The 22,950-nt window shown below is 57.0% G+C and overlaps 1 protein-coding gene across 3 annotated transcripts; it reads right to left on the bottom strand.

Annotated features, from left to right (window-relative positions):
- Positions 1–4,340: 4,340 nt before the first annotated feature.
- LOC116958050 (immunoglobulin-binding protein 1) lies at positions 4,341–22,305 on the bottom strand. Of its 3 annotated transcripts, none has more exons than XR_012940246.1 (7): positions 22,001–22,305; positions 20,359–20,703; positions 18,582–18,837; positions 17,756–17,838; positions 12,697–12,809; positions 5,620–8,872; positions 4,341–5,478 (listed from the first exon to the last, which is right to left on the bottom strand). XR_012940246.1 is itself a non-coding variant. In XM_032980537.2 (6 exons), the coding sequence occupies exons 1-6, from the start codon at positions 22,177–22,179 to the stop codon at positions 8,703–8,705; spliced, it is 1,146 nt and encodes a 381-aa protein (XP_032836428.1). In that variant the 5' UTR covers positions 22,180–22,305; the 3' UTR covers positions 4,341–8,702. The 3 variants fall into 3 exon arrangements, 1 of the variants encoding a protein (XP_032836428.1); XR_012940247.1 differs by having other exon boundaries at positions 4,341–5,619; positions 5,832–8,872; XM_032980537.2 differs by having other exon boundaries at positions 4,341–8,872.
- Between the last annotated feature and the right edge of the window lie 645 nt (positions 22,306–22,950).

The following is a 22,950-nucleotide window of genomic DNA, read 5'->3' as shown; positions in this document are numbered from 1 at the left end:
GGTACAGGTGTGTGACACACCTGTACAGGTGTGTGTGAGAGGGTACACAGGTGTCACACACCTGTACAGGTGTGTGACACCTGTACAGGTGTGTGTGAGAGGGTACACAGGTGTCACACACCTGTACAGGTGTGTTAGAGGGAGTACAGGTGTGTTAGAGGGGGTGCACGGCCTACGTAGTCTTTGCGGTTGTTGTTGTTATTGCATAGGGGTTGTTATTGCATAGGGGTTGTTGTTGTTATTGCATAGGGGTTGTTGTTGTTGTGTAGCTACACTCGTACGGTTGTCGTGGTTCGATTATTTTAGACTTTTTGTCTGCTGATATAAATTCCCACGTGGTGTGTGAGGCCGACGACGATGACGACGATGACGACAATGACGACGATGACGACGATGACGACGATGACGACAATGACGACGATGACGACAATGACGATGACGATGACGACGATGACGACAATGACGATGACGACGATGACGACGACGACGACGATGACGACGATGACGATGACAATGACGACGACGATGATGACGACGATGACGACGATGACGACGATGACGATGATGACAATGACGATGACGATGACGACAATGACGATGACGACGATGACGACGATGACGACGACGGCGATGACGACGATGACGATGACGACGATGACGACGTTGACGATCACGACGATGACGACGATGACGACGACGATGATCACGACGATGATGATCACGACGATGGTGACGATCACGACGATCACGACGATGACGACGGTGACGACGATCACGACGATGACGACGGTGACGACGATGACGATCACGACGACGACGATCACGTAGATGATCGCGACGATGACGATGACGACGATGACGACGATGACAATCACGACGACGATGATCACGACGATGACGACAACGATGACGACGATCACGATCCGCCATTTGCGTCGAGCAGCCGTGTGTGGTGGCCAATGGGGTGAGAGGATTCTGCGAGAAGCTCGCGACAGACGCCGCCCTAGCGGCAGCTCGGCGGGGGGCGAGGTGGGGGGCTCAGAGGTTTGTGAAGTGAATAAAAACTTTGACGTGGTGTCAGTGATGTCCCAGCCGTGGGTCTTCAGCTGCAGGTTTACTGGTGGGCGAGCCACACCTCCGGCCATGCCCCCGGGGCCGATCTGTGGAACAGCGGTCTAGGTGGCTCGGTTCTCGTTCCGTGCGTGTGTACACACAGACACACACACACACGCACACAGGTGTGTGTGTGTGTACACACACACACACACGTGCACACGTACATCGGTGAGCTCCTCCGGCAGGCAAGGCTGCGATGGCTGGGTCATGTAGCCCGCATGCCCAGCCACCGCATGCCGAAACAGCTTTTGTTCGGCCGGATCGAGGGGGCTAAACGGGCGCGGCACGGGCTAGAGAAGAGATGGAGTGATGTGGTACAGGAGGACGTGGAGCTGAGTGGACTTGCCGATGACTGGTACCAGCGGTGTCAAGATCGGCCTCTGTGGAGGAGGCTCGTGAAGGACGCTACTGGGCAGTTGGAGGCAGTCGCCCTCCAACAACAACGGAGGGCGGAGGAGCGACGCTCACAACAACGAGCGGAGCGCCGGGTGGCTAAAGCACAGCAGGTTGGCACAGTAGGGGGCACAGGTGGTGCATCAGCCAGTCATCTCAGTCAGTCGACCCGTGGCACCTGGGTCTGCCCCGTGACCTCCTGCCAGCGGGCGTTCGACACTTCACGTGGCCTCAGGGTGCACATAGCCTGGCACAAGCGTCGTGGTGGCGTTACCGCCACTTAGTGGCGAATGGCGGTTGTTATGTACACACACACGTACACACACACAGGTGTGTACGTGTGTGTGTGTACGTGTGTACAAAGGTGTGTGTACGTGCGTGTACGTGTACACAAGGTGTGTGTGTGTGTACGTGCACACACACACACACCTTATGTACAAATGTGTTGACGTCTAGACACACACACACCTTGTGTACACGTACACACACGTACACACACCTTTGTACACACGTACACACCTGTGTGTAGTGTCAGTGTATACACTACACACACACACCACACACATCTGTGTGTGTGTGGTGTGTACACACCTGTGTGTGTGTAGTGTCAGTGTACACACTACACACACACTACACACCTGTGTGTGTGTGGTGTGTACACACCTGTATGTAGTGTCAGTGTACACACTACACACACACAGTACACACCTGTGTGTGTGTAGTGTGTACACACCTGTGTGTGTGTAGTGTGTACACACTGCACACACACTACACACCTGTGTGTGTATAGTGTGTAGTGTGTACACACCTGTGTGTGTGTAGTGTGTACACACCTGTGTGTAGTGTCAGTGTACACACTACACACCTGTGTGTGTGTGGTGTGTGTGTGTACACACCTGTGTGTAGTGTCAGTGTACACACTACACACACCTGTGTGTGTGTAGTGTGTACACACCTGTGTGTAGTGTCAGTGTACACACTACACACCTGTGTGTGTGGTGTGTAGTGTGTACACACCTGTGTGTGTGTAGTGTGTACACACCTGTGTGTAGTGTCAGTGTACACACTACACACACACTACACACCTGTGTGTATAGTGTGTAGTGTGTACACACCTGTGTGTAGTGTCAGTGTACACACTACACACTACACACCTGTGTGTGTGTGGTGTGTGTGTGTACACACCTGTGTGGGGGGAGGGGCGCACCTGTGTGTGTGGTGGTGTGTGGGGGGAGGGGCGCACAGGTAGGAGCCAGGTGAACCAGTTTGTTCCTCTCTGTGTTGAACCTGCGCGCGTTATGCAAATTGGTATGCAAATTAGATGGGCGCGCGCGAGAGATCACGTGGCCCTGCTTTGACTCGGGGGGGGGGGAGGGCGGTGGGGGTAAGTGGTGGGGGGGGTGGAGGGGAAGGTGGTGGGGAGGGGAAGTCGTGGTGGGGAGGGGAGGTGGGGGGGGGAGGTGGTGGGTGGGGGGGGAGGTGGGAGGGAAGGTGGTGGGGGGAAGGTGGTGGGGGGAAGGTGGTGGGGAGGTGGTGGGTGGGGGAGGGTGGAGGGGAAGGTGGTGGGGGGAAGGGTGGTGGTGGGGGGAAGGGTGATGGTGGGTGACCGTAGTGAAACGAGTACGTGATCGGTGACCCAGGGGCGCAGCTTCCAATGTCTACAACACGAGAGAGAGAGGGGGGTTGAAGGTGCAAGATGCGACTGTGTCCCCCCCACTCCCTTCTCCTGTACACGTGGGCCAGGGGATGTTGACTACCTCGCCTGGTCTACAGGAGGTCGTGGGTTCCATCCTGACGCTGACGATGCCCGCTGCTATGAGGAGTCTGCGTCTCTCTCGATCACGGTGGCCCCTCCCCACACTCGCCACCACGCCCCACCCCACACTCGCCACCACGCCCCTCCCCACACTCGCCACCACGCCCCACCCCACACTCGCCACCACGCCCCACCCCACACTCGCCACCACGCCCCACCCCACACTCGCCACCACGCCCCTCCCCACACTCGCCACCACGCCCCTCCCCACACTCGCCACCACGCCCCACCCCACACTCGCCACCACGCCCCTCCCCACACTCGCCACCACGCCCCTCCCACACTCGCCACCACGCCCCTCCCCACACTCGCCACCACGCCCCTCCCCACACTCGCCACCACGCCCCACCCCACACTCGCCACCACGCCCCTCCCCACACTCGCCACCACGCCCCACCCCACACTCGCCACCACGCCCCTCCCCACACTCGCCACCACGCCCCTCCCCACACTCGCCACCACGCCCCACCCCACACTCGCCACCACGCCCCTCCCCACACTCGCCACCACGCCCCTCCCACACTCGCCACCACGCCCCTCCCCACACTCGCCACCACGCCCCTCCCCACACTCGCCACCACGCCCCACCCCACACTCGCCACCACGCCCCTCCCCACACTCGCCACCACGCCCCACCCCACACTCGCCACCACGCCCCTCCCCACACTCGCCACAACGCCCCTCCCACACTCGCCACCACGCCCCTCCCCACACTCGCCACAACGCCCCTCCCACACTCGCCACCACGCCACTCCCCCACTCGCCACCACGCCCCTCCCACACTCGCCACCACGCCCCTCCCCCAGACTCGCCACCCACAGCCCCGCCCCCTCGGTAACCCTGCAGCATCAACATCATCAACAGCATCATCATCCGCATCATCATCAGCAGCATCAACAGCAGCATCATCATCAGCATCATCATCATCATGGACCCAGCGACGTCTGTGGAACACAAGAGCTTTACAGCTCACCAGGATTGCCGAGTAAAACATCGTGATTCTGGCGACTCAGAGGACCTTGCTCTGTGCAGGCTACGGCCGAAACTCCACAGCCTCCCCCCGCGATTTATTCTCATGCAACAAGCAACACCGTCATCATCAACAACATCATCAACATCATCAACATCGTCAACAACATCGTCCAGATTATGGGATGCGTTTCTGCTTCTCCGGACAACACAACAGCAGTCGTGTTCACGATGTAAAAAAAAAAAATCACCAAACGGATCGCAGCCTTTTGGCAGGGGATGAAGTTTCTGCGTAAAACCGCACGCGGCACTTTGCGCTGAACACGCAAACATCGCCGCTCTGATCACAATCAAAATCATGATCATGATGATGATGTTACACGCGTTGCCTTCAATAATAATAGCGTAACTATGATGTTGACTTGAAGCTTTCGTGACTGCAGGAACTCAGAATCTCTGTGGGTCTTTCTGCAAAGCCACGTCGATGGAGGGGGGGAAATTTTTTTAAAAAAGTAATAACGGCGACAAATCACACGACGTTTCCATCGTGGCAACACAAAGCATTCGCCATCGGGCGAAAACAAAATACGGGGGAAGAATAGCGAGAGAGCGAAAGCATGGAAGAGGTTATCACGGTAAAAAAAAAAAACCTTGGATTGCAAAGCACAATTCCTTCCGGAAACACGCCTGCTCGTCATCCAAATCGCTCGTATATCAAAGCACCCGTGCGTCAGTTGTGATCACGTGACGCTGGGCAGTGCGAAGCGTGTTCACGTTCACTGCTCGTACTTCAAGGCAACCTCGCCCGTTCGTCAAGTCAAGATTCATTTAAACTTTTGGTTTTTTTTTGGCTCGTCTTGCAAAACAACTCGCGGGGCCGACGTTACTCGCAATCCAAAGGTTTTTTTTTTACGCAAAGTCTGAGATGGGTGCAACCCAAGGCTGAGTGGGCACGGGCTAGAGATGGAATTTGCAAGTGAATGTAAGATCGCAGAGCCAGGTACACCCAGGACATTGTGTTGCTAGAGATAAGCTTGTCAACCTGTTCATGTAACCCCCCTACAGCTACAGTGCTGAATAACCCATTGTGTTGCTAGAGACGAGAGTGTCAACCTGTTCATGTAACCCCCCTAAAGCTAAGGTGCTGAATAACCCATTGTATTGCTAGAGATAAGCTTGTCAACCTGTTCATGTAACCCCCCTACAGCTACAGTGCTGAATAACCCATTGTGTTGCTAGAGACGAGAGTGTCAACCTGTTCATGTAACCCCCCACACAGCTACGGTGCTGAATAACCCATTGTGTTGCTAGAGACGAGTGTCAACCTGTTCATGTAACCCCCTACAGCTACAGTGCTGAATAACCCATTGTGTTGCTAGAGACGAGAGTGTCAACCTGTTCATGTAACCCCCCTAAAGCTAAGGTGCTGAATAACCCATTGTATTGCTAGAGATAAGCTTGTCAACCTGTTCATGTAACCCCCCTACAGCTACAGTGCTGAATAACCCATTGTGTTGCTAGAGACGAGAGTGTCAACCTGTTCATGTAACCCCCCACACAGCTACAGTGCTGAATAACCCATTGTGTTGCTAGAGACGAGAGTGTCCACCTGTTCATGTAACCCCCTACAGCTACGGTGCTGAATAACCCATTGTGTTGCTAGAGACGAGAGTGTCAACCTGTTCATGTAACCCCCACACAGCTACGGTGCTGAATAACCCATTGTGTTGCTAGAGACGAGTGTCAACCTGTTCATGTAACCCCCCTAAAGCTACGGTGCTGAATAACCCATTGTGTTGCTCGAGACGAGAGTGTCAACCTGTTCATGTAACCCCCCACACAGCTGCGGTGCTGAATAACCCATTGTGTTGCTAGAGACGAGAGTGTCAACCTGTTCATGTAACCCCCCTACAGCTACGGTGCTGAATAACCCATTGTGTTGCTAGAGACGAGAGTGTCAACCTGTTCATGTAACCCCCCACACAGCAACGGTGCTGAATAACCCATTGTGTTGCTAGAGACGAGAGTGTCAACCTGTTCATGTAACCCCCCACACAGCTACAGTGCTGAATAACCAATTGTGTTGCTAGAGACGAGAGTGTCAACCTGTTCATGTAACCCCCCCATACACAGCTACAGTGCTGAATAACCCATTGTGTTGCTAGAGACGAGAGTGTCAACCTGTTCATGTAACCCCCCACACAGCAACGGTGCTGAATAACCCATTGTGTTGCTAGAGACGAGAGTGTCAACCTGTTCATGTAACCCCCCACACAGCTACAGTGCTGAATAACCAATTGTGTTGCTAGAGACGAGAGTGTCAACCTGTTCATGTAACCCCCCCATACACAGCTACAGTGCTGAATAACCCATTGTGTTGCTAGAGACGAGAGATCAGCGTTGTCAACGTGAGAGACATTCGGCAAATTCAACGACGACCACCCACCGCCACATCGAGGGAAAGGGAGTGGCGGTGGCTTACTATTTTTCCAGCTAAGTGACTTTACCGACAGGCCCAAAGGACTGTTGTGGAACTTGGGTAACGAAACCGATTGGGCCACACCGGAAGCAGCAGTGTCCTTCTTCAGGGCTGCCTCTCAGGCGGACAGTACAAGGGGAATGCCACACGTGGTGCTGGTCGTGGTGGTGGTGTAGGAGGGATTCATATTGTCCACACGTGGTGGTGGTGGAGGTGTAGGAGGAGGGATTCGTTTTGTCCACACGTGGTGGTGGTGGTGTAGGAGGGATTCGTTTTGTCCCCACGTGATCGTGGTGTAGGAGGAGGGATTCGTTTTGTCCACACGTGGTGGTGGTGGTGGAGGAGGGATTCGTTTTGTCCCCACGTGGTGGTGTAGGAGGGATTCGTATTGCCCACACGTGGTGGTGGTGGTGGTGTAGGAGGAGGGATTCGTTTTGTCCCCACGTGGTGGTGTAGGAGGAGGGATTCGTTTTGTCCCCACGTGGTGGTGTAGGAGGAGGGATTCGTTTTGTCCCCACGTGGTGGTGGTGGTGTAGGAGGAGGGATTCGTTTTGTCCCCACGTGGTGGTGTAGGAGGAGGGATGCGTTTTGTCCCCACGTGGTGGTGTAGGAGGAGGAGGGATTCGTTTTGTCCCCACGTGGTCATGGTGTAGGAGGGATTCGCTTTGTCCCCACGTGGTGTAGGAGGGATTCGTTTTGTCCCCACGTGGTAGTGGTGGTGTAGGAGGGATTCGTTTTGTCTCCACGTGGTGTAGGATGAGGAGGGATTCGTATTGTCCCCACGTGGTGGTGTAGGAGGAGGAGGGATTCGTTTGGTCCCCACGTGGTGGTGTAGGAGGAGGGATTCGTTTTGTCCCCACGTGGTGGTGTAGGAGGAGGAGGGATTCGTTTTGTCCCCACGTGGTGGTGTAGGAGGAGGAGGGATTCGTTTGGTTCCCACGTGGTGGTGTAGGAGGAGGAGGGATTCGTTTTGTCTCCATGTGGTGGTGGTGGTGTAGGAGGGATTCGTTTTGTCCCCACGTGGTCATGGTGTAGGAGGAGGGATTCGTATTGTCCCCACGTGGTCATGGTGTAGGAGGAGGGATTCGTTTTGTCCCCACGTGGTGTAGGAGGAGGGATTCGTATTGTCCCCACGTGGTCATGGTGTAGGAGGAGGGATTCGTTTTGTCCCCACGTGGTGTAGGAGGAGGGATTCGTATTGTCCCCACGTGGTCATGGTGTAGGAGGAGGGATTCGTTTTGTCCCCACGTGGTGTAGGAGGAGGGATTCGTATTGTCCCCACGTGGTGGCGGCTGTTGGTTGTTGTTCAGAGGTTAACGGCGATACCAAAAGGGTGGGGGGGGCGGGGGTCACGTGGGTCACACAGGGGGGGGAGGGGCGCGGGGGTCACGTGGGGGTCGCACAGGAGAGATGGGGTGTGGGGGTCACGTGGGGGGGAGGAGGAGGGGGGGGGTCCCCGAAAAAAAAAAAAGTTTAACAATAAAAAAATCGAACAGCAAAACCTGAAGCGGATTGAACGAGAGGAGCGCGGAGCACGGAGCACCAGCGTTGGGCGCGTTGGCGAGCGTGGTGCGGGGCGAGTGTGGTAGCTTGCTCCGGTCCGGTGTGTGGCGCCGGTGGCCGGTCCCGGTGCGTGTTGGCGGTGGTCAGAGTCCCGGTCCAGTGTCTGGCCTCAATCCGGTCCTGGTGCACGTGTTGTTGGTGTTGGTGGTGGCGGTGGCGGTTGAGAGTCCGGTCTGGTGTGTTACTCTAATCCGGTCCGGTGTGTTACTCTAATCCGGTCCGGTGCCCAACCGCAGTCCAGCCCAGCGTGTGACTGCAGACCCAACGGCGTGGCGGCGGTGGTGGTGGTGGTGGATGCCGGAGTGCGATCCGCCCTGTCGGTGGCGCGCCCTGGGGTTAGTCCGGTCCGGTGCGGTCCGGCGGACTCTATCCCATGTTTTTGCGGTTGCCCCAGCCTCGCCTGTGAGTGTCCTTCCATTCATCCCAATCGCGTGCGCGGCGCAGCGCCTCCTCATCGTCGCCCCCATCCTCTTCGTCGCCGCCGCCGCCGCCCTCCGCATCACCTCCTCCTCCTCGCTCCTCATCCGGAGCGCTTTCTGTGGCGGGCACCGTCAAGGGCAGCACCAACATCATCAGCCTCATCGTCCACGTCATCATCATCGTCGTCATCATCGTCGTGGTGGTTGTGTTGATGGTTGTGTTGATGGTTGTGTTGATGGTGGTGGTTGTGTTGATGGTGGTGGTTGTGTTGATGGTGGTGGTTGTGTTGATGGTGGTGGTTGTGCTGATGGTGGTGGTTGTGCTGATGGTGGTGGTTGTGTTGATGGTGGTGGTTGTGTTGATGGTGGTGGTTGTGTAGATGGTGGTGGTTGTGTAGATGGTGGTGGTTGTGTTGATCGTGGTGGTTGTGTTGATGGTGGTGGTTGTGTTGATGGTGGTGGTTGTGTTGATGGTGGTGGTTGTGTTGATGGTGGTGGTTGTGCTGATGGTGGTGGTTGTGCTGATGGTGGTGGTTGTGTTGATGGTGGTGGTTGTGTTGATGGTGGTGTTTGTGTTGATGGTGGTGGTTGTGTTGATGGTGGTGTTTGTGTTGATGGTGGTGGTTGTGTTGATCGTGGTGGTTGTGTTGATGGTGGTGGTTGTGCTGATGGTGGTGGTTGTGTAGATGGTGGTGGTTGTGTTGATCGTGGTGGTTGTGCTGATGGTGGTGGTTGTGCTGATGATGGTGGTTGTGCTGATGGTGGTGGTTGTGTTGATGGTGGTGGTTGTGTTGATGGTGGTGGTTGTGTTGATGGTGGTGGTTGTGTTGATGGTGGTGGTTGTGTTGATGGTGGTGGTTGTGTTGATGGTGGTGGTTGTGTTGATGGTGGTGGTTGTGTTGATGGTGGTGGTTGTGCTGATGGTGGTGGTTGTGCTGATGGTGGTGGTTGTGTTGATGGTGGTGGTTGTGCTGATGGTGGTGGTTGTGCTGATGGTGGTGGTTGTGTTGATCGTGGTGGTTGTGCTGATGGTGGTGGTTGTGCTGATGGTGGTGGTTGTGTTGAGGGTGGTGGTTGTGCTGATGGTGGTGGTTGTGCTGATGGTGGTGGTTGTGCTGATGGTGGTGGTTGTGTTGATGGTGGTGGTTGTGTTGATGGTGGTGGTTGTGCTGATGGTGGTGGTTGTGCTGATGGTGGTGGTTGTGCTGATGGTGGTGGTTGTGTTGAGGGTGGTGGTTGTGCTGATGGTGGTGGTTGTGCTGATGGTGGTGGTTGTGTTGATGGTGGTGGTTGTGTTGATGGTGGTGGTTGTGTTGATGGTGGTGGTTGTGTTGATGGTGGTGGTTGTGTTGATGGTGGTGGTTGTGTAGATGGTGGTGGTTGTGCTGATGGTGGTGGTTGTGTTGATGGTGGTGGTTGTGCTGAGGGTGGTGGTTGTACTGATGGTGGTGGTTGTGCTGATGGTGGTGGTTGTGTTGATGGTGGTGGTTGTGCTGAGGGTGGTGGTTGTACTGATGGTGGTGGTTGTGCTGATGGTGGTGGTTGTGTTGATGGTGGTGGTTGTGTTGAGGGTGGTGGTTGTACTGATGGTGTTGGTTGTGCTGATGGTGGTGGTTGTGTTGATGGTGGTGGTTGTGTTGATGGTGGTGGTTGTGCTGATGGTGGTGGTTGTGTTGATGGTTGTGTTGATCGTGGTGGTTGTGCTGATGGTGGTGGTTGTGCTGATGGTGGTGGTTGTGTAGATGGTGGTGGTTGTGCTGATGGTGGTGGTTGTGCTGATGGTGGTGGTTGTGCTGATGGTGGTGGTTGTGCTGATCGTGGTGGTTGTGTTGATCGTGGTGGTTGTGTTGATGGTGGTGGTTGTGTTGATGGTGGTGGTTGTGTTGATGGTGGTGGTTGTGCTGATGGTGGTGGTTATGTAGATGGTGGTGGTTGTGTTGATGGTGGTGGTTGTGTTGATGGTGGTGGTTGTGTTGATGGTGGTGGTTGTGTAGATGGTGGTGGTTGTGCTGATGGTGGTGGTTGTGTTGATGGTGGTGGTTGTGTTGATGGTGGTGGTTGTGTTGAGGGTGGTGGTTGTACTGATGGTGGTGGTTGTGCTGATGGTGGTGGTTGTGTTGAGGGTGGTGGTTGTACTGATGGTGGTGGTTGTGCTGATGGTGGTGGTTGTGTTGATGGTGGTGGTTGTGCTGATGGTGGTGGTTGTGTTGAGGGTGGTGGTTGTGCTGATGGTGGTGGTTGTGTAGATGGTGGTGGTTGTGTTGATGGTGGTGGTTGTGTTGATGGTGGTGGTTGTGCTGATGGTGGTGGTTGTGTTGATGGGGGTGGTTGTGCTGATGGTGATGGTTGTGTAGATGGTGGTGGTTGTGTTGATCGTGGTGGTTGTGCTGATGGTGGTGGTTGTGTAGATGGTGGTGGTTGTGTAGATGGTGGTGGTTGTGTAGATGGTGGTGGTTGTGTAGATGGTGGTGGTTGTGTTGATGGTGGTGGTTGTGTTGATGGTGGTGGTTGTGCTGATGGTGGTGGTTGTGTTGATGGTGGTGGTTGTGTTGATGGTGGTGGTTGTGTAGATGGTGGTGGTTGTGTAGATGGTGGTGGTTGTGTTGATGGTGGTGGTTGTGCTGATGGTGGTGGTTGTGCTGATGGTGGTGGTTGTGTTGAGGGTGGTGGTTGTACTGATGGTGGTGGTTGTGCTGATGGTGGTGGTTGTGTTGAGGGTGGTGGTTGTGCTGATGGTGGTGGTTGTGCTGATGGTGGTGGTTGTGCTGATCGTGGTGGTTGTGTTGATCGTGGTGGTTGTGTTGATGGTGGTGGTTGTGTTGATGGTGGTGGTTGTGCTGATGGTGGTGGTTGTGCTGATGGTGGTGGTTGTGCTGATCGTGGTGTTTGTGTTGATGGTGATGGTTGTGTTGATGGTGGTGGTTGTGTTGATGGTGGTGGTTGTGTTGATGGTGGTGGTTGTGCTGATGGTGGTGGTTGTGCTGATGGTGGTGGTTGTGTTGATGGTGGTGGTTGTGTTGATCGTGGTGGTTGTGCTGTTCGTGGTGGTTGTGCTGATCGTGGTGGTTGTGCTGATCGTGGTGGTTGTGCTGATCGTGGTGGTTGTGCTGATGGTGGTGGTTGTGCTGATGGTGGTGGTTGTATTGATCGTGGTGGTTGTGTTGATGGTGGTGGTTGTGCTGATGGTGGTGGTTGTGCTGATGGTGGTGGTTGTGCTGATGGTGGTGGTTGTGCTGATGGTGGTGGTTGTGCTGATGGTGGTGGTTGTACTGATGGTGATGGTTGTGTAGATGGTGGTGGTTGTGCTGATGGTGGTGGTTGTGCTGATCGTGGTGGTTGTGTTGATCGTGGTGGTTGTGTTGATCGTGGTGGTTGTGTTGATGGTGGTGGTTGTGCTGATGGTGGTGTTTGTGCTGTTCGTGGTGGTTGTGCTGATCGTGGTGGTTGTGCTGATGGTGGTGACGGAGAGTCGCTGGTGGCTACTGATTGTTATGGTTGTTGCAGTGTTTGTGGTGTGGTGGTTGAGGTGGTGCGGTGTTGGTTGTGGGGGGTTGATGGTTGCGGTGGTGGTGGTTGTGGTGGTGGTTGTGGTGGTGGTTGTGGTGGTGCGGTGTTGGTTGTGGGGGGTTGATGGTTGCGGTGGTGGTTGGGGTGGTGGTTGTGGTGTGGTGGTGGTTGTGTTGATCGTGGTGGTGGTTGTGGTGGTGTGGTTGTGGTGTGGTGGTGGTTGTGTTGATCGTGGTGGTGGTTGTGGTGGTGGTTGTTGTGGTGGTGGTTGTGGTGGTGGTTGTGGTGGTTGTGTTGATCGTGGTGGTGGCTGTGGTGGTGTGGTGGTGGTTGTGGTGGTGGTTGTGTGGTGGTGGTTGTGGTGGTGTGGTGGTGGTTGTGGTGGTGGTTGTGGTGGTGGTTGTGGTGGTTGTGGTGGTGGTTGTGGTGGTCACCGATGGTGGTGGCGGACAGGCCCTGGTCTGGCAGCATGCCCTTGCGTAGATGTTCCTCATACCACTGCTGCACGGACATGACAGGGCGTGCCGGGTAGCCCAGCCCCAACACCCTAGCCGCGTCACACCACAACATGTTACACACAACACACCGCGTCATACACACAACACGCCACGTCACACCACAACATGTTACACACAACACACCGCGTCATACACAACACGCCATGTCACACCACAACACGTTACACACAACACACCGCGTCATACACACAACACACCACGTCACACCACAACACGTTACACACACCACACCGCGTCATACACACAACACGCCGCGTCACACCACAACACACCGCGTCACACCACAACACGTGACACACAACACACCGCGTCACACCACAACACGTTACACACACACACCGCGTCACACACACAACAACCACCATTCAACAACCGCCATTCGCCACTAAGTGGCGGTGACGTCACCACGACGCTTAAGCCAGGCTATGTGCACCTTGAGGCCACGTGAAGTGTCGAACGCCCGCTGGCAGGAGGTCACGGGGCAGACCCAGGTGCCACGGGTCGACTGACTGAGATGACTGGCTGATGCACCACCTGTGCCCCCTACTGTGCCAACCTGCTGTGCTTTAGCCACCCGGCGCTCCGCTCGTTGTTGTGAGCGTCGCTCCTCCGCCCTCCGTTGTTGTTGGAGGGCGACTACCTCCAACTGCCCAGTAGCGTCCTTCACGAGCCTCCTCCACAGAGGCCGATCTTGACACCGCTTGTACCAGTCATCGGCAAGTCCACTCAGCTCCACGTCCTCCTGTACCACATCACTCCATCTCTTCTCTAGCCCGTGCCACGCCCGCTTAGCCCCCTCAATCCGGCCGAACAAAAGCTGTTTCGGCATGCGGTGGCTGGGCATGCGGGCTACATGACCCAGCCATCGCAGCCTTGCCTGCCGGAGGAGCTCACCGATGGGACCTTGCCCAGATCTTTCAAGGATTTGTGAGCTCCCCACACAATCCAGTCTGGTTAAACCCAGGATGGATCGTAGGCAGGCCAGCCTAAATGTTTCTAACCGGCGAAGATGTTCCATTAGGGGGGGGTCTACGTTTCGCAAGCGTAGAGAAGGGATGGAATGACCGTGGCCGAGAAGACCTGAAGCTTAGTGCGGAGCGACAGACCAGGTAGCTTCCACACAGCGTTACGCAACCGATGAAAAGATATTGCCGCTCGACTGATTCGGAGTGAGACCTCTGCTGTTAAACTGGAGCCAGTCATAAGCACACTGCCCAGGTATGGGAAACTCTCCACTCTCTCCACAACTGCCCCATCACTGATTGGGAGTTGTGGGGGTGGAGTGTCCGATGGTACAAAATACCCAGGCAGGTGCTTAGTTTTGGTGGGGCTGATGGTAAGGCCCCACCTCTTAGTGGCACGCTCCAGTCTCAGCAGCAGCGTCTCCAACTCCTCCTCTGAATGAGCAGCTATTACCAAATCATCAGCATACATAACGTGGTTGAGCAATAGGGAGCCATCCCTTGACCGCACCTGGGCATCGATCAGCCTCCCATTATATCTGTACCATATGGAGATTCCCCCGGTACAGCTATTGAAGGCTTCACGAACTACGTGGTCAAAATAGATGTTAAATAATGTGGGAGCCAGAGGACATCCCTGTCGCACCCCAAGGTGTACAGGGAATGGCTCCGACTCCCAGCCACGTAGTTTTACCCGGGCCCGCTCACCATCATGAAGGTCCTTAATGATCGTGAGCAGAGGGTCAGGTACTCCAAAAGCACGAAGAACAACCCAGAGCCCAGGCCTACTGATGGTATCATAGGCCTTGACCAGGTCAATAAAGCAGAGATGTAGGTCTTGTTGGAATTCCCTACACCTCTGCTGTAGCAGACGGATAGAAAATATGGCATCTGTGCAGGACCGTCCTTTCCTGAAACCGCATTGGGGCTCTGCAAGCCTCTCCTCAGCGTGCCTGGCAAGGCGATGTTGAATAATCCTTGCCAGGACCTTTCCCGGCACACTGAGGAGTGAGATGCCCCTGTAGTTGTTATAGTCTATGCGGTCCCCCTTCTTAAAAAGGGGGACCACCAGGGCATCCTTCCAATCCTGCGGAACCCGTCCAGTGGTCCAGACCGTTGTTATGATGTCATATAGGGCAGTCTGTGCACAAACGCCACCCTCCCTCAGCATTTCGCTTGGGAGATCATCTCTGCCCGCTGCCTTTCCTCGTCCCTGACTCCGGATCGCCTTCAGTACTTCCTCAACAGATGGCACCTCAGCCAGCCACTCACAGGGGGTGACTTCTTCCAATATTTGAGGCACCGCAGCCTCAGCAGGGTCATCCTCACTTTGTGCCACGATGTTTTCCTGGCTGAGGGATTTTCCCTCCCCCAGGACCTCACAGAAATGCTCAGCAAATCTGCAAACCTGTTCCTGGGGGTCGGAGATTGGATCACCGTTTTTTCCCCTAATGATGGTAATAGGTGTGGCGCTGCAGGTTACTTTTTTGATGGAGTTAAATAGAGATTTGTGATCACGGGCCACTGAGGCAGACTCCATCTCCTCAGCAACCCGCGACCACCACCCATCCTTGCAGCGCCTCACGGCTCTCCGAACCTCCGAGCGAAGGCTGCGGTAAGCCTCCTCATTCTCTGACGTGGGATTCTGTAGCCGATGACAGTGGGCCTGTCGCTTTTTCTCAACCATCCTGAACACCTCCTCTATCAGCCAGGGTCTCTGGGGAGGTCTGGACCGCGTATCCAAAGCAGCCATTGCAGCTGCATGAGTCACAGTCCTAAACCTCGCCCATTTACCCTCGACATCAGGAGGAGTCGGGGACGATGCCAATCCCAGTCGCAAGCGATGATGAAATTCTCGCTTGCAACTTTCATCAGATAACTGAGACCAGGCCACTTTAGGTTGGAATGGGGTCCTGGGTGTACACCCATTACCGGAGTGGAAGAATGGCAGGCGCATCTTACAGATGACTAGTCGATGGTCAGAGGGCAGATCAGCTCCATGGTAGGTCCTGGTGTCAAGGACATGGGCTCGCATCCGCTGGTCCGTCACTATGTAGTCCAGCAGATGTTCTTGCTTGGACCCGGCATGCATCCATGATGTTGTGTGGATGCGCCGATGCCGGAACAGCGTGTTGGTAATTACAAGCCCATGGGCTGCACAAAAATCTAGCAGCCTCCTACCGTTGTAATTGAGCTGATCTGGCCCATGCCCTCCAATCACTCCAGACCAGGTGCCAGTATCATGACCAACTCGGGCATTGAAGTCACCCAACATGACGACTCTATCCCGAGGGGCCACTTTGGCCAGCACCTGTGACAGGAGGTCATAGAAGGCATCTGACTCATCGGCTTTGCCTGCATCCCTCCACGGATGTTCATCTTCGGTGGGGGCATAAGTAACCACGACCACCATTCCTCGCCTCCGGTTGATGGGAAGGCGAGCCCAAAGTAGCCTGGGGCTTACAGCTTCCCACACCTCACCGCCACGCTCCCACGCCCCCTTCATTCTTTTGTTCAAAAGAAGACCCACACCCTGTTGTTTGGCAGTCTGCTGCCCCGAGTAGAGGACTGTCCACCCCTCATGGTGGCAGGAGCCAGAGCCGGTCCACCGGACCTCCTGAATGCCACATAGAACCAGGCGGTACCGGTCCAGCTCCCGACAGAGGAGTGGCAGCCTCTCCACACACACACACACACCACGTGACACACACACACACACCACGTGACACACACACACACCGCGCCACGTCACACACACACACCGCGCCACGTGACACACACACACACACACACACGTCACACACACACTGCACACACACACCGCGCCACGTGACACACACACACACCGCGCCACGTCACACACACACCGCGCCACGTGACACACACACACACACACACGTCACACACACACCGTGCCACGTCACACACACACGTCACACACACACACCGCGCCACGTGACACACACACACACACACACACGTCACACACACACACACCGTGCCACGTCACACACACACACACACGTCACACACACACACACACCGTGCCACGTCACACACACACACACACACGTCACACACACACACACCGTGCCACGTCACACACACACACGTCACACACACACACACACACCGCGCCACGTCACACACACACCGCGCCACGTGACACACACACACACGTCACACACACACACTGCACACACACCGCGCCACGTGACACACACACACACCGCGCCACGTCACACACACACCGCGCCACGTGACACACACACACACACACACGTCACACACACACCGTGCCACGTCACACACACACGTCACACACACACACCGTGCCACGTCACACACACACACACACGTCACACACACACACACCGTGCCACGTCACACACACACACGTCACACACACACACACCGTGCCACGTCACACACACACACACACGTCACACACACACACACCGTGCCACGTCACACACACACACGTCACACACACACACACCGTGCCACGTCACACACACACACACACGTCACACACACACACCGTGCCACGTCACACACACACGTCACACACACACACACACGTCACACACACACACCGTGCCACGTCACACACACACACGTCACACACACACACACACGTCACACACACACCGTGCCACGTCACACACACACACACACACACGTCACACACATCACACACACACACACGTCACACACACACACACGTCACACACACACACACGTCACACACACACACACACACGTCACACACACACACGTCACACACACACACACACGTCACACACACACCGTGCCACGTCACACACACACACACACACACGTCACACACATCACACACACACACACGTCACACACATCACACACACACACACGTCACACACACACACACGTCACACACACACACACGTCACACACACACACACACGTCACACACACACACACGTCACACACACACACACACACTGCACATCGTCGCTCACACGCCCACCCACCTGCTCTGTAGGGCATTCCTCGTGAGCACCAGGGGCTGTGTGGGGGGTCCGTGGGGTCGCGGTGGCCGAGACGGCGCCCCCACCTAGGGTCACAGGGTCGTCACGGGGTCGTCACGGGGTCGTCACGGGGGTCGTCACGGGGGTCGTCACGGGGGTCATAAAGTCGTCAAGGAGTCACAGGGTCGTCACGAGGGTCGTCAAAGGGGTCGTCAGGTCGTCACGGGGGTCATAAGGTCGTCAAGGAGTCACAGGGTCGTCACGGGGGTCGTCAAAGGGGTCATAGTCGTCACGGGGTCACAGGGTCGTCACGGGGTCACAGGGTCGTCACGGGACCACAGGGTCATCACGGGGTCACAGGGTCGTCACGGGGTCACAGGGTCGTCACGGGACCACAGGGTCGTCACGGGGTCACAGGGTCGTCACGCGGTCGTCACTGGGGTCACAGGGTCGTCACGCGGTCGTCACTGGGGTCACAACGGGGGTTACAGGGCAGGCCACGCTGCCCCACCCACTTCCCGCGCTACCCGCCCGGCCCGCCCGCCTGCTGCCCCGCCTGCTGCTGCCCCGCCTGCTGCCCCGCCTGCTGCTGCCCCACCTGCTGCTGCCCCACCTGCTGCTGCCCCACCTGCTGCCTGTGCTGCCCCACCTGCTGCTGCCTGTGCTGCCCCACCTGCTGCTGCCCGTGCTGCCCCGCCTGCCGCCCCACCTGCTGCCCCGCCTGCCGCCCCACCTGCTGCCCCACCTGCTGCTGCCTGTGCTGCCCCACCTGCTGCTGCCTGTGTTGCCCCGCCTGCTGCCCCGCCTGCTGCCCCGCCTGCTGCCCCACCTGCTGCCTGTGCTGTGCGTGCTGCAGCAGGGGCAGCTCGCTGGCGATGGAGTCGAGGTCGTCGAGGCAGCGCGCCGCCCACTGCTGCAACTGCAGCAGCAGCTCCTCCCGCAGGCGCTCCTCGCCACCCTCGCCACCCTCGCCACCCTCGCCGCCCTCGCCACCCTCGCCACCCTCGCCACCCTCGCCACCCCCGCGCAGACCCCGAGCTCGCAACGCCGCAAGACGCTCCTCCGCATCCTTGCGAAGGCGGTACCTGTGTGGGGGGGGGTGGTGGGGGGAGGTGGTGGGGGGTGGTGGGGGGTGGTGGGGGGTGGTGGGGGGAGGTGGGGGGAGGTGGGGGGAAGACGCGGGGGGAGGGACGTGTGGTGGGGTGGGGAAGGCGTGGGGAGATAAAGAGGGGAGACGTTGGGGAGATTCAGGGCGGACGCAGGGGACATACAGGGGAGACATGGGGGAGACATGGGGGAGACGTGCGGACATACAGGGGGGAGACGAGGGGAGAGACATGGGGGAGACGCGGGGGAGAGACATGGGGGAGACGCGGGGGAGAGACATGGGGGAGATGTGGGGAGAGACATGGGGGAGATGTGGGGAGAGACATGGGGGAGATGGGGGGAGACTGGGAGAGACGCGAGGGAGACGTGGGGATGGGGGTGATATGGGGGAGACCGGGACGTGGGAATGATGCAGGGAGACACGGGGGGTAGACACGGCGGGAGACAGGCGGAGAGACGCAGGGAGACACAGGGAGACACAGGGAGACACGGGGGTAGACACGGTGGAGAGACACAGGGAGACAGGCGGAGAGACACAGGGAGACAGGCGGAGAGACACAGGGAGACACAGCGGGAGACACGGCGGAGAGACACAGGGAGACACGGGGTAGACGTGGTGGGAGACACGGCGGAGAGATGCGGGGAGACACAGGGAGACACGGCGGAGAGACACAGGGAGACATGGGGGTAGACGTGGTGGGAGACACGGCGGAGAGACACAGGGAGACACAGCGGGAGACACGGCGGAGAGACACAGGGAGACACAGGGAGACACAGGGAGACACGGCGGAGAGATGCGGAGAGACACAGGGAGACACAGGGAGACAGGCGGAGAGACACAGGGAGACACAGGGAGACAGGCGGAGAGACACAGGGAGACACAGGGTAGACGTGATGGGAGACAGGCGGAGACACAGGGAGACACGGCGGGAGACGGGGACACGAAGACAGCGAGACGCGGGGACACAAACAACGAAGACACGGGGAGACATCTCCCCCCCTCCCCCACTTCTCCCCCACCACCTGCACCTCTTCCCGTACCTCCTCCTCCTCGTCACCAACAACCTTCTTACCTCTTCCTTACCTCTCCTCCCCTCTTCGCTCAGCAGCCCTCTCACCTCTTCCTCCTGCTCACCCTCCCTCCTCCTCACCTCCTCCTCACCACCTCCTCACCACCTCCTCACCACCTCCTCACCCCACCGCCCCCATTCCCTCCACCTCCTCATTCCCTCCTCACCCCACCGCCCCCCTTCCCCCCACCTCTTCCTCCTGCTCACAACCTCCTCACCACCTCCTCACCGCCTCCCTCCACCTCCTCCTCCTCACCACCTCCTCACCCCACCGCCCCCCTTCCCCCCACCTCTTCCTCCTGCTCACACTCCCTCCTCCTCACCACCTCCTCACCACCTCCTCACCACCTCCTCACCACCTCCTCACCACCTCCTCACCACCTCCTCACCCCACCGCCCCCACCACCACCACCACCACCGCCAACTCACCTCTCTATTTTCGCCCTCCTCCGCTCGGCCATGGCGGCGAGGTTCGGCGGGCCGTTGATGACGGCGGCGATGTCGCCGCCGTCGTCGCCGCCCCGCCGCCGCCCCTCCTCCCTCACCTCCTCCTCCTCCTCCTCGTCGTCGTCGCCGCCCAGCGTGGCTCCGCGCACGCCGTAGTCGCGTGCCCGCCGCAGGTAGTCGCGGTGGTAGCGGGCGGAGCGGCGGAGCGCGTCGGCGCGGCCGGCGGCGGCCCCGCGGCACGAGCGCTGGGCGAGCGAGCCGAGCAGCGCCGGCAGCAGCAGGTAGCGCAGGTCCCTCGTCGACACCTCCTCCAGGGACTCGTTGCGGCTGGGGCAGGGCGGCGGCGGGCGGAGGAGGAGGAGGAGGAGGGGGAGGTGAGGAGGCGAGCGGGGCCATGAGCGGGAGGAGGGATAGGAGGGGCGGGAGAGGAGGATGACAACGAGGGGGAGGAATTGGAGGGGGAGGAGGAGCAGGAGGGGGGAGGAATAGGAAGGGGAGGAGCAGGAGGGGAAGGAGAGGGACGAGCAACAGAGGGAGTAGCAAGAGGGGGAGGAATAGGAGGGGGAGGAGGAGGAATAGGAGGGGGAGGAGGAATAGGAGGAGGAGGAATAGGAGGGGGAGGAATAGGAGAAGGAAGAGGAGGAACAGGAAGGGGAGGAAGAGAGTCGGGCGATGAGGGGGAGGGAGAGGAGGATGCGGTAGGGGAGATTAGGATGACAAGGGGGAGGGAGTAGAGGATGGGGAGGATGGGGTGAGGAGGATGAGGGTGAGGAGGATGAGGGTGAGGAGGATGAGGGTGAGGAGGATGAGGGTGAGGAGGATGAGGGTGAGGAGGATGAGGGTGAGGAGGATGAGGGCGAGGAGGATGAGGGCGAGGAGGAAGGGGTGTTCTGGATTTGCTCTCCAATGCACAACCGGTTAGTGCTGTACTAGTAACAAATTGTAAATGTTGCAGTGGGTTTAACTCTCCAACACACAGCAACCGGTTAGTGCTGTACTGGTAACGAATTGTAAATGTTGTAGTGGGTTTAACTCTCCAACACACAGCAACCGGTTAGTGCTGTACTGGTAACGAATTGTAAATGTTGTAGTGGGTTTAACTCTCCAACACACAGCAACCGGTTAGTGCTGTACTGGTAACGAATTGTAAATGTTGTAGTGGGTTTAACTCTCCAACACACAGCAACCGGCTAGTGCTGTACTAGTAACGAATTGTAAATGTAGTAGTGGGTTTAACTCTCCAACACACAGCAACCGGTTAGTGCTGTACTAGTAACGAATTATAAATGTTGTAGTGGGTTTAACTCTCCAACACACAGCAACCGGTTAGTGCTGTACTAGTAACGAATTGGCTACGTTCTGTTTACGTGACAAACCCCTGATTAATTGACTGTGTTAGGTGATGGCGGGTTTAACGACACATTTATATTTACGCGATTTAACCCGAAAAAAAACTCCCTTATATTATGAATGCAATCATTATTCCTATTATTACTCGTTACAGTTAGGCCCGACCACCCGAGCTCGCCCGCTCGCCCCGCCGCCCACGACGCCCCAAGCCCGGCAGCGCCTTCTAGGCAAGCGCACCCTCCCCCCTTCTCCCCACCCACCCACCGCCGGTCACCTGAACAGCTGTAGCTCGTTGACCATCTCCGTGGCGCGCTCGAGAAGGGCGATCGCCTCGAGCGCCCGCGCCTGCGAGGCGCCGTCCGCCGACTCCTCGCCGCGCTCAAGCTCTTCGTGAATGCGCCAGCCTCGCTCGAAGGCCTCGCTCAGGCCCGGTCCCGGAGCGTCAGCGGCCATTGCTCCTCCCTAAACACCCTCGCACAGATAAGCTCCGCCCATGTTTAAATTAGCATAACTGGGAGTGGCCATCAAAAGTTGCTCCTTTCTCCCGCTGCCTCACACGTTGGGGATAGCCACGTCTCTTGGTTGAGGCCCCGCCTATTTATAATAATTTGCATAAATAGGCGGGGAGATTTTCGGATTTTCTCCGCCCCCTAGGCTCAGGCCAGCACATTTCACGATGAATTTACATAAAGGGGCGGAGCATTCAGACGGTGTTTTGACCCCCCACACCAACGCTTCGTTAAGTCCCCGCCCACATTAAATTATATTTGCATATTGGAGGTGGAGTAAGTGGACGCTGGTCACGCCCCTACCGTGGATCGGGCCAATCGGAGCGATCGCTTCTGCTCAAGGTAATCAGAACGAGAATCCGATGAGCTATAAAGCTCTTTTTTTAATGTCCAGTTAAGTGGGGGCACGGGGTGGTGAGAACATAATAATAATAAAAACCCACAAAGTGCATTCGTCAATTAATAACTGTGCGTGTGGCATTAACAGAATAAAATATGCAATAAGGTGACGTTTCGTGGCACCTGTGAAGAAGAGCTTTATAGCTCATCGGATTCCTCCTGGAGCGTAAATGCAGATTCTCATTCTGGGCACAATGAAATGCTGTAACAAATCTGTATATTTCGGTCGTGACGCGACCGCTTAATGATCCTGACGTCATTACGCAGGGGCTTCCAACGCTAACAACGCACAGTGGTGCGGAGTTGCGACGTCATC

This window comes from Petromyzon marinus, unplaced genomic scaffold (assembly GCF_048934315.1).
Source record: "Petromyzon marinus isolate PM22_M1 ecotype Great Lakes invasive population unplaced genomic scaffold, UKy_Petmar_22M1.pri1.0 PM_Scaffold_140, whole genome shotgun sequence".
In the NCBI taxonomy this organism is placed as follows: Eukaryota; Metazoa; Chordata; class Hyperoartia; order Petromyzontiformes; family Petromyzontidae; genus Petromyzon; species Petromyzon marinus.
Note: the sequence above shows the minus strand (reverse complement) of the source record. Positions and strands in the feature narration are given on the sequence as shown.

Bases quoted from the DNA above. Each gene is read 5' to 3' on its own strand.
- LOC116958050 (XM_032980537.2), bottom strand. From the start codon at position 22,179: ATGGCCGCTGACGCTCCGGGACCGGGCCTGAGCGAGGCCTTCGAGCGA. The intron at 18,838-20,358 runs GTGAGTTGGCGG...CCCCCCACACAG, and splicing joins AGGAGGGCGAAAATAGAGAG to GTACCGCCTTCGCAAGGATG. The intron at 12,810-17,755 runs GTGGGTGGGCGT...TGACGCGGCTAG, and splicing joins AGGAATGCCCTACAGAGCAG to GGTGTTGGGGCTGGGCTACC.